Genomic DNA, 10,994 nt, shown 5'->3' on the forward strand with positions numbered 1-10,994 from the left:
TAATGTAGTGAAGCTATAGTTCTGATCCTGCTGTGGCAATAGAAGAATGTTGTGAGGGAGCCATCTTCCTACACACTTCCTGAAATAAACAAATCATGAAGGCAGGTTACACATGTCAAAAATAAACAACAGGAACATGCCAAAAGAAAAATACAGTGAGACCTATGTATCCATATGAACTTATGAGTCTAAGCAAGGAGGCAGAGGATCTCAGGAAGAAAAGTGTTCTTTAAAAAAAATACAAGACACAAAAGAAATGTAAAACACAAAATTTGCAGGTGATATTCCCAGACAAATACACTTTTTCTCATGAATAAGTCATTTAATAGTAAATAAAAATAACTGAAATTGGATCCAGGACTATGTAGTTTCTAAGTATTTTGATTGGTTATTTCCTAGGCTCTGAGAAATATAGTAGTTTGGTATTTATTAAGGAGGATAAATGTAAGTCATACATGTCATTAAATTCTAGATTACTGAGGACCAAAGGCCTGGGGGCATGGCACTGTCTGAACCCTTAGAAAGATTGTGGTGGCCCTTGCTGGTTCCCAGGCTGAGGGCCTTGGCTCTGCTGTAGGCCTCCCTGTGGGGAGGGGCCTTGCTGGTTTCCAGGCTGAGGACCTTGGCTCTGTTGAGGGCCACCCTGTGGAGGTGGGCCTTGCTGGTTTCCAGGCTGAGGACCTTGGCTCTGCTGTGGGCCTCCCTGTGGCAGTGGGCCTTGCTGGTTTCCAGGCTGAGGACCTTGGCTCTGCTGTGGGCCTCCCTGTGAGGGTGCAACTTGCTGGTTTCCAGGCTGAGGACCTTGGCTCTGCTGTGGGCCTCCCTGTGAGGGTGGGACTTGCTGGTTTCCAGACTGAGGACCTTGGCTCTGCTGTGGGCCTCCCTGTGAGGGTGGGACTTGCTGGTTTCCAGGCTGAGGACCTTGGCTCTGCTGTGGGCCTCCCTGTGGTAGTGGGCCTTGCTGGTTTCCAGGCTGAGGACCTTGGCTCTGCTGTGGGCCTCCCTGTGTGGGTGGGCTTTGCTGGTTTCCAGGCTGAGGACCTTGGCTCTGCTGTGGGCCTCCCTGTGAGGGTGGGACTTGCTGGTTTCCAGGCTGAGGACCTTGGCTCTGCTGTGGGCCTCCCTGTGGTAGTGGGCTTTGCTGGTTTCCAGGCTGAGGACTTTGGCTCTGTTGTGGGCCTCCCTGTGAGGGTGCAACTTGCTGGTTTCCAGGCTGAGGACCTTGGCTCTGTTGTGGGCCTCCCTGTGAGGGTGGGACTTGCTGGTTTCCAGGCTGAGGACCTTGGCTCTGCTGTGGGCCTCCCTGTGAGGGTGGGGCTTGCTGGTTTCCAGGCTGAGGACCTTGGCTCTGCTGTGGGCCTCCCTGTGTCAGTGGGCCTTGCTGGTTTCCAGGCTGAGCAGGGCCACCTTGCTGTTGGTTTCCTCCTTTTAGTGGTCCTGATCTTTGGGGCAATCCTTGAGGAGGAGGTATCTGACTGAGGATCTGGTTTAGGCTCTGAAAACCTGAGTGAGTAAAGCAAATCATAGATGAGCTTAGTAATAGCTGATTTTCTTCTCGTTTATCTCAATGGCCTTTTCACACAGCATCTTTTCCAAGAACCTCCCATTCAACAGCAACCTTGCTTATGTTTTCCTGAAGAACTCATGGATTTAATGACATTTAATTCATGATGTAAATTCCAGAATAAGCCCATGGGCTCGTTAACCCCATAGATTACTCAGAATCAGTTTTCTCAGACAAAAGTAAAACAAAGAAATCAGCTCACACATGCTAGTTCTCTTTCATGTTATAATTTGAGATACAACTGTTTGTTTTGGCTTTTGTTTTGTGACCCCCAAATCAAGGAGTGCACTTCTGTTTTAAAACTAAATCAGCTTGTTCAGAAGTCTGGACTCAGATTGAAGAATAATAGCAGTGGGAAGAAAAGGGCAAAACTAGCAGTCCACACAGTATTCACTGAATGAATTCAAGAGAGATCATCAGGTATGAACACAATACATAATTTGAATACACAGTCAGAGAGAAACAGTCACATTTGTGCATTTGTTTTGCCACAATCAAATACTGCAATTGAGAAAACATGGGTGGGGAAGCCATTGAGGAAATCTTGGTACCACAGAAGAGTCATAATCAGGACCCTGCATCTAAGCTCTATCTCTAGCAACCACTCCTGTGTGACACTGTCAGGGTCCGAGAGCAGTCCCATAGAAGAACCCCAGAGAGGTATGCTGTAACAAGAGTGTTCATTCCAGCATTCAGGGGAGAGTCATCAGACTCCATGGCAAAATAGCCACCCCTAGACTACCTCACAGTCTTCCTTTAAGAAAGGTTATGGGAATTTCAGGGAAGGGAGGTTAGTATGGGGGTTGAGGTAGGTTTAAACAAAAAGTCTCCAAGTTGTTATAGGCTTGTTTTGTGGTTTTAGTGGCTAGGTGGGAACTTTCCAGCAGCAGGGTAGGGAAAACTCTGCAGCTAACAGAAGGTTGTGAGGCAACTGCTGATTGGTTGTCCCTGAATCTTTCCAAGAAAAGGTCCTTCAGTTCCAGTTAACTGAAACTGAGGCCTAGTTTCTGACCAGGCTGTTAGGAGCCTGTTGTCTTGTTTGTTTGGCTCTCTGATTACAAGGTAAATTCCTCCTACTTTGAATGTGCCAGACCCCTGGCTCATTCACATTATTGCCCTTCCTGATAATGGTCCTTAGTATCAAGGGTGGGGAATGTTTGTAAATTTGGGAAACTTGCATTTATTAATTAGTAAAAGTAGAAATGACAGGCATTGTAGAATTAAAAAAATATTACCCTCCTTACTACATAAGGAAAAGGAGATGGATGATGTGTTGATATTATTGAGGAAGGGTATTTATAGAAAGCCATTGAGATGTAAAGCAAAGGATATGATCAAAAATGAGGTCGCTAAAGCAACAAGCATCCCAGAGGGAGGAAGTGACTTTTAGCCACACTCTGTACAACCCCTAAGGAAACTTTTAGCCATTGACTGTGAAATGATCAGATAGCAGAGATTTGAAGAATTCATGGTAAGTGTTACACTGAGTGTCAACCACTAACTCATAACATATAATTCCTTTTGGTATTCCCTCTTTTACCTAGAATCTGATTATTTATACTGATAAGACACACACACACACACATGTTATTTACATATATGTATATCTATGATGTGTGTGAGATATGTCAATAATTATATGGATATCTGTGATATGTGTGTGAGATATAAGTCATATAAATGTTCAGTAACTTAAAATATTAGTCCTTGTATCTTCCTTATTTAACAAATTCTTATTTTATATTCCCATGTCTTCTCAAACAAAAGAATAAAGAGAATCATTTTAGCAAAACCTTACACTCACAACTGATGACACATTGGAATATTCCATAAGAATAGGGAAAAAAGAAAACTAAGAGGATGTTTCTATTTCTCTGTCCAATAGTTTCAATTTTATTATTTCATAATAAAATTATGAAATTTCATTATATGCCTGTGCTTCTCTCTTTAATCCTCCCTTAATACACGGTACAGCAAGGCTACTGGCATCATCAGTCTATTTTAACTACCAGTGTCTTCAAATCTGAGGCTCTCCTATTCCTATACAACCTGTGGCTCCATTTACCTCTCATCTCCTGTCCTCCCTCCTGTCTCTCTCCTCCCCTGCAGTGTTGTCTCCTGTTCTGAAAGTAGAGTCACAGAACCCACACCCATATTCTCCTACCTTCTCCTTGTCTCTGAGCAGAGCTCAGGGCCAGCAAGGCCACTGTGAGCAGGATCACCAGCATCTTGAAGGAGGCTCTGGAGTTGCTCCCAGCTCTGTTCCAGAAGCAAGGCAACTGCCTTTTTAAGGAGGAGCAGAAGAATGGTGCCATTGAATTTCACTCTATTATATTCTGTTCTTAACAAAGCAGGAAATCTTACATCCCTGATTCTACACTGGGACTTTTGCCCAGCAGGATGAGGTAGGGAAGAGATGCCAGTGTCCCCTTTGAAATGGTAGAACAGATGATTAGAGTAAAATTGACAGAATTCACATGCAAGGGAATGATCAGATATTGAAGTTGAAAGGCTTTCATTATATCAATCTCATTTTATTTGAGGAGATTGTCTACATATCACTGTGAATTGGGGGGTAGGAGTAGTGTGTGCACACATGCATTTATATTGTCAGCAATGATCTATAAACAAATTGAAGTTGGTAACTGTTTCTCATCAGTAGAATGGCTGAAACTCTAGCATTATATGTTTCATTCATACAAGGATATACATTATATTTAGTTAACACTGATGGTGTTGAGACCTTTATTACACCAATTTGAATTAATTAGGACACCACACTTGGAACTCCTAGACCTCAGCAAGACTTCCCAACATTGTCTTGATCTGATCCAATAACAGGAACATTGGTTGGTAAAACCACAAGACCTAAAACATCACTAAAATCCCACCAGAAGTTGCCGCAGAACCATGAATCTCTAATTCCTTGATTAGTCATGTTACCATTTTATAATTCTAAGATCTGTACACAGCTCCATTGTCCAAAGTATTCTCTCCATATTACTAAAGGCCACAGTTATGGAGTTGAGCAAGGCAGCCTGCTTATTTCCCTCATAGGGTCAACTCCACACACTCACAATCTTTTTCTAAGTCAGTGATAGACTGTGTCCTAAGAATGACTTATATCACAGATTATGTATAATTTTCTGATAGTGTCACACCTTAAGATTCTCTTTGTGAAGGCACTTTCTTCATATTTTGTGTTTTAACTTGGTCCTCTATTTTTGTTTTTCATCTTAAACATGAACATTTTTCAGTCATTAGAAAAGAACTCTTCTAATTCTGTTTTCTGATTACACATATACAAAATACATGCTGCATAAGCATATATTTTATTTTCATTATTCATGTCTCATTTTTATTTCAAACTTTGCTAACAAATCTTGCATACATAATTATTCCTTCTTTCTTTTTTCTTGCCTTTACTTTTACAACAGAAGTTTCTTTCTCATTCTTGTTTTTTTTTTTTTTTGCAATGCTTAGATTTTGGCCACCTCTTACCAACTCAGACTCCCTATAGAATTTATTTGTGTCTTCTATAGGTATAGTTCAGGGCTTGTGGTATTTGAGGGCTGCTTAATTAGAGAGAGTCAGAGAGGGACATGTAATTTGATAAACCTAAATTTGGACCCATCATGCATTGTTGGCCACTGGACTCTATGCTATGTATGTGAATGACAGTCTGTTCTTTTCCACATGATTGTAGTGAACAGTATAGAAAAGGTCCATCATCAATGGGCTATGGATGCTACATTCTATGTGACTCTTTCAAGATGACCAATGTCACAGTTGCATGTCTGAGATAATTACATCTGTACTCTATTTTTATGAAGTTCACCAACCTTTTGTGGTTATGCTAAAAACAAAGCTGTTTTCCTTGTTTTCATGGGATTTCTGGGAAAAGGGAGTTTCTTACTCATGACATGTCTCTCTTTATAAACACACCATGTCCTATAGCTTCCCTAGAAAATACAGAGCAAGATATTCTGAAGATAAGTTGTCCTGTCCAGGAAGTCAAAGATATGGAACACAGTCAAGATACATGTGATGTGCTAGTACCCAGTAATGACATTCTTGGTAGAAGTCAGCCTTATTGAATTTTTGCATCCTGGAACACAGTAGTTGATTCTTTCAAATATCACTCTGTTCAGAACATTTCGCAGACCTTTTCAGTGTCAGCAATGAGTGAAAGAGGTTAGTATATCATGAAAAGAAAAATATCATCAGATACTACAGAAGCAGAAATATAGAAGAACTGAGGGTGAGCTTAAAGCCATGAGAACTATAGCAGACTTGATTATACATAATAAAATCTTGAAGCACATGTATGTGGCTTTGCCTCTCTGTAGATACATACAGACATGTTCTAAATTCATAGCATATTTATCTAAAGAGTCTACTAATTTAGACTTTGTGATTTCTTTCTTTATCCTAATCCTGATATATCAGTTCAGTATTGACACTGAGAAAAAGCTGAACACCCCTGTGGCATAAACAGAGCATAGTTGCGCAGAAGCTTTTTCTCTGCAAGTCCAAGAATAATGTTACATGTAAGACCAATTCCTCAAAGACCTTTTTCCTTGCCTTCCTTCTCTTTCCTCATAAGAGGTTTGCCCACTGCTCATGTGGGGCTGTGTCTTCTAATGCCCTTTCCTTATAAAACACAGCCAATTGGAATGGGCTGGCTAATACATGATCATTGCCTTTCACATTTTAACAAGTTACAATTGTTCATTGAAAGTTTGATTCATGTATATAACACAATCTGATCATACTTACTTATGTCTCTTTTCTAGTTTCCTTTCACCCCTGTGAAATCTCCTCCTTCCTACAAGTCTCTTCTAGGTTCATGTCTTTTTTGTTATCTTTTGTTATTCACTGAGTTTCACCATGGATTCTTTTGACTTTGGGTGCAGAACTATCCATTGGATCCTGGTGGACTCTCTAGGCAATAAGCAGCTGAAGAGGGTCAACCCCATTTGCCTAGTATCTATCAATATCCACTGAAATAATAGCATCTCTGGTTACCTGCAGAAGATTTGTTCAAGATTAATCCAACTAAAATGGATGGTGGGAGGTTGACAATGTCCCACTATTAATTGAGTGTCTATTTTCAGTTCATGGCTGCTAAGTGAGGGCAAGTCAGTTTTCTTTGGGAGTGTGACTACTGGTAAGCTGCCTATTTTCTAGGGAATGGCCTCATACCTATTAGAATATAGGCAACACCTATTGGATCTAATGGAATATCAAAAGTAATATGTGGACATGATGTTTGGAAAGTGCCATGTTGAGGGTCTGGGGAGAAGTATAGGCATGGGCATGACCAAAACATATAAATACATTCATGAATGTCTCAAAGAATTAATTTCATTAAAAACATTTGCACCCCATTTTCTATGACTACAATTTCAATTTGTGTAAGTCCTAGTATTTGCCCTATTCCAGGCCCATGTCTCCACCATAGACCTTTTCCAGTGTTCTGCTGTCAAAAGATATTCCAAATTAACTACAAAAGTTACTTAGAAGCTACGAATCACTTAAGTGATCAAACATGACATTTGTCTCTTTGAACTGCAGTATTTCATAAAATGACATTTCTCACTCTGAGCTGCATTATTTGGTAAAATGTATCAGTTTCATTTTTTTCTAATGAAAATTTCCTAATTTAATTTTTTAGTGATGAATAAATTAGCATTGTGTATATGCACCACATTTTCATTATTTATTCAACAGTTGATAGAAATCTAATTGGATTCCATTTCCTAGCTATTGTAAAACAGCAGCAATGAACATGACTGTGTGTCCCTATCATAGGTTATAAAGTTCTCTGGGTCTGTGTCTAGTAGTATTTCAGCTAAGTTGTATAGCATATCTACTTTTAACTTCATCAGAATTTGTACACTGATTTCTATTTAGTTTAATCATTCTGATAATATGTTCTGCCTTATTGAACTTTAAGTACTAAACAGGAACACTGAGAGTAAAGGACAAATTATGTTCCATAATACATTTCAGTCATATTTCCATTAATGATCTTTGTTTTACTAATTTTCAAAAAATAGATATTATTTTACAATACATATTGTTTCCTGATTACTGCCATAATAAAAACATTTGATATATGATAATATGATATGTATGATAATATGTGTATGTGTATGATAATATGATCATGGCAGCACACTTACTCATAGCTGCTGTTGTCACTTTTGGAGGGCTTTGTCTTTAATAAAACTTTAAAATACACTTAATGTCTTCCATAACCCCTATTAATGCTTTCAGTTGCCACTAAGGAAACCTCAAGAGAAAGCAGAGCACTATATTGCTTAAAATCCATTAACACTTTCCCTTTTTTCCATAATAATAGGTGCCTTTTATACCTTGGTTTATTAATAGCTATGTGCCTTTCTCTTCCTGGAAGAGTCTAGCTCTCTGATTTTCTCAGAAAACAGTCTTTGTTAACTTGCCTGGCTCTGCTTTGCCTAGATCTCTACAGTTACTTTTACTTGGAATGATTTATAGCCATAATGTGGACAACCTTGAATTGAGGATCAGGGATTTATAGCAGGTCCTTTGGTCCTGGGAGGAGTGTGGTGGTTTGAAAGAAAATGGCTCCCAAAGGGAGTGGCATGATCAAAATGTTTGGCCTTGTTGGAGTAGGTGTGGTCCTGTAGGAGGATGTTTGTTACCGTGGAGCTGTGCTTTGAGGTCTGAGGTAGTATGTGCTCAAGATAGTGAACAGTGTCACTGACCACTTCTTTTTTACTGCAAAATATAGGACTCTCAACTACTTTTCCAGCACCATATCTGCATACACCCAATGTCATGGACTACTTCCTTTTTCCTTCAATATGTTGTACTCTCAACTACATTTCCAGTACCATGTCTGCCTGCATGCTCCCGTGCTCCTTACAATGATGATAATGGAGTAAACCTTTGAAACTATTGAAGGGACCAGCTCCCCATTTCAGCAGCCTAACACATGCTTGCCTGACCTTGTCTTGGTCACTAGGAGGTCAGATGCCTGCCTCGTGGCAAGGAACCAATCAGAAGTTAGCTGGTGGTGCTATGCTTTATGGCTCTGGGTGTGCTTTACAGACAAGTGCACAGCAATGACATGTAGAGCATAGCAATCATTCTGGGAGGGCCTATGGGCCATAACAACCAGTTGACCAATCAACACAGGGCAAACCCTCCAAGCCTGGAGACCCACCAATCCTGAGCCTGTGCGTACCCCTAGACACTCCCCTTATGCTGCCCTATAAGATCTCTATGCAGATGCTTCGCAGCGTCTTTCCTAGGCATCCACCATGGTGGGTGGATGAAAGACCGGAGCTAACATGGGGTTAGCTCGTTAAACAACAATAAAGCCTCATGCTGTTTGCATCAAGCTTTCGAATCCGCCTGGTGATTAGGGTGACCTCGGTCCTGGGCTGAGATCCCGGAGGCCTGAGCTTTGGGGAGGGGGGCTTACAATCAGAGCTAACACTAATAATCACACAACAGAATCTATACTTGGCTGTTTTGATATTTCCTCTGCCAATGGAATTAATCCAGAACTCTTCATTTTTAATTCAGGCAGACTTTTTTGGACAAGTGCAAAAAGCAGCCACATTCTTCACCAAATTATCACAAGGCCAGTCTCTAGGACACATACTAGCATTCTTCTCCTCTGAAACTTCATGAACTCCATCCACAGTTCAAATCATGCTCACCACCATTGTCTTCCATGCTCCTGCTAGTATGTCCTATTAAACTGTGCTTAAAGAATTTCAATGCTTTCCTAACCCAAACAAAAACATGGTCAGAGTTATCACAGCACTACCCCAGTCCCTGGTACCAACTTGTCTTACTTAGGGTTTCTAAGAACAGATATTTGAATATCTGTTCAAACAGAAGGAACATATTTGTAACTTTGAGTCCTAGCTATAACTACAGATTTGGGCTAGAAGCATGTACACTTTTCTTCTGTCCAGAGAGCCAGGTATGGATTGAACAGAGATGCCTTTCGCCTGATGAAAAGCCCTTTAAGTTTATACTTAGATGACAACCAAAATAAACTTAAAAACCTTGAACTTGTGACTGAACAGTAAGTAGTCATTACTTTATCATCTAACATGCTGACTATAGTCTTGTGGATCTGACTGTCTGATGCTGTCAAGCTGACAACCATTAATATTTCAGAGATCTGAGAAGGGTATATATTATCCAAATTTACTAAAAAGTGACAGAAGCCAGTTAGAAGCCAGTCCATATACAGTTAGCTGTACCCAAGTCTCTCCATTAGCGCTGGAGGCAAATGTCTCAAAGAACAGCAATCTTTGCCAGGCCTATAAGGTGAGAGCTTTTTTTCCTCTCTGTGGAAGAGGGACATGGAAAAGACTGACCTTGTTTTGTCTAGGCAAAGGAGGTGCAATCAATTTTCCAGTGTCCAGCAGCTTTGTCCACAATCTCAGCCAGGTTATGGCATGCGGCAGGTAGCACATCTGAGCATCTAGTTCACTGGTCCAGGTGCAGGAAATGGGGTGCCTCATAATCTTTTTTGGAGACTTTGGGTCACTGTCAGGATCTGGCAGTCTGTCTGATATTATAAACTTTAAAGATAACAATTTAAATGTCATATTCTGCAGGTCTCTGAAGCATTAGAGGTCTGTCTGTCTGTTTTAGTTACTTGCCTTAAGCACACATTAAACATACAGGTTGCTAGGTAAGGTCTTATTTCTGTAATTAATTTTCAGTCTGACTGTAACTAATTTTAACTTAGTAAAATATTTGAAACTTAGCACAGCTGAATTTAAAACTGCATAGAGTTACCTTATATTCATTAAACAGTAGCTATGTAGCTATGTACATATTTTAGCTGCTTGCTTAAATTTAACTTCTTTCTGAGACAGGGTTTTTCTGTGGCTTTTTGAGCCTGTCCTGAAATTCGCTCTGCCGACCAGGCTGGTGTTGAACTCACAAAGATCCACCTGCCTCTGCCTCCCCAGTGCTGGGATTAAAGGCGTGCGCCACCAATGCCCTGTAGTTAACTTCTGAAAATATAAACTGTAACATCTTATAATAGATTAGCAGCTTTTATAAAACAAGAACTTTACATTGTCAGGCTTTGCTTAAAAATGATTCTAAATTGAAGCTCTTTAAGTATAAACATTAATGAAAAATACATTTTAAGAATATAAACATTAAAAAAATAACTGGTTTTAGGCAAATCCCGCCCCAGGATCTGCAGGCAGACAGAATCGCTCCCTGAGGACCCTGAGATGCTGTCTCTGCTGAGATCACTGGACCATTCCACCCCCCACAGAGTGCAGAGAGTACAGAGGTGAGCTGATTCGGCCCCTAACTTGGGCCCCACTTCCATCTGCCCACCCTGGCAAACCCTGCCCAGGGATCTTCGACAAGACGACTTGACTCCTGAGGACCAAGT

At 40.5% G+C, this 10,994-nt stretch overlaps 1 protein-coding gene across 1 annotated transcript; it reads right to left on the bottom strand.

Annotated features, from left to right (window-relative positions):
* Positions 1-517: 517 nt before the first annotated feature.
* LOC100773083 (acidic proline-rich protein PRP25-like) lies at positions 518-3,879 on the bottom strand. The gene is made up of 2 exons (XM_027429975.2): positions 3,729-3,879; positions 518-1,503 (listed from the first exon to the last, which is right to left on the bottom strand). Exons 1-2 carry the CDS (start codon positions 3,877-3,879, stop codon positions 518-520), a joined length of 1,137 nt encoding a protein of 378 aa, XP_027285776.1.
* Between the last annotated feature and the right edge of the window lie 7,115 nt (positions 3,880-10,994).

Source organism: Cricetulus griseus, chromosome 8 (assembly GCF_003668045.3).
Source record: "Cricetulus griseus strain 17A/GY chromosome 8, alternate assembly CriGri-PICRH-1.0, whole genome shotgun sequence".
NCBI classification, from domain to species: domain Eukaryota; kingdom Metazoa; phylum Chordata; class Mammalia; order Rodentia; family Cricetidae; genus Cricetulus; species Cricetulus griseus.

Excerpts from the sequence above, each read along its gene's own strand:
- LOC100773083 (XM_027429975.2), bottom strand. The coding sequence starts at position 3,879 with ATGGCACCATTCTTCTGCTCCTCCTTAAAAAGGCAGTTGCCTTGCTTC. Across the intron at positions 1,504-3,728 it reads TGCTCAGAGACAAGGAGAAG|GTTTTCAGAGCCTAAACCAG; the intron begins GTAGGAGAATAT and ends TTACTCACTCAG.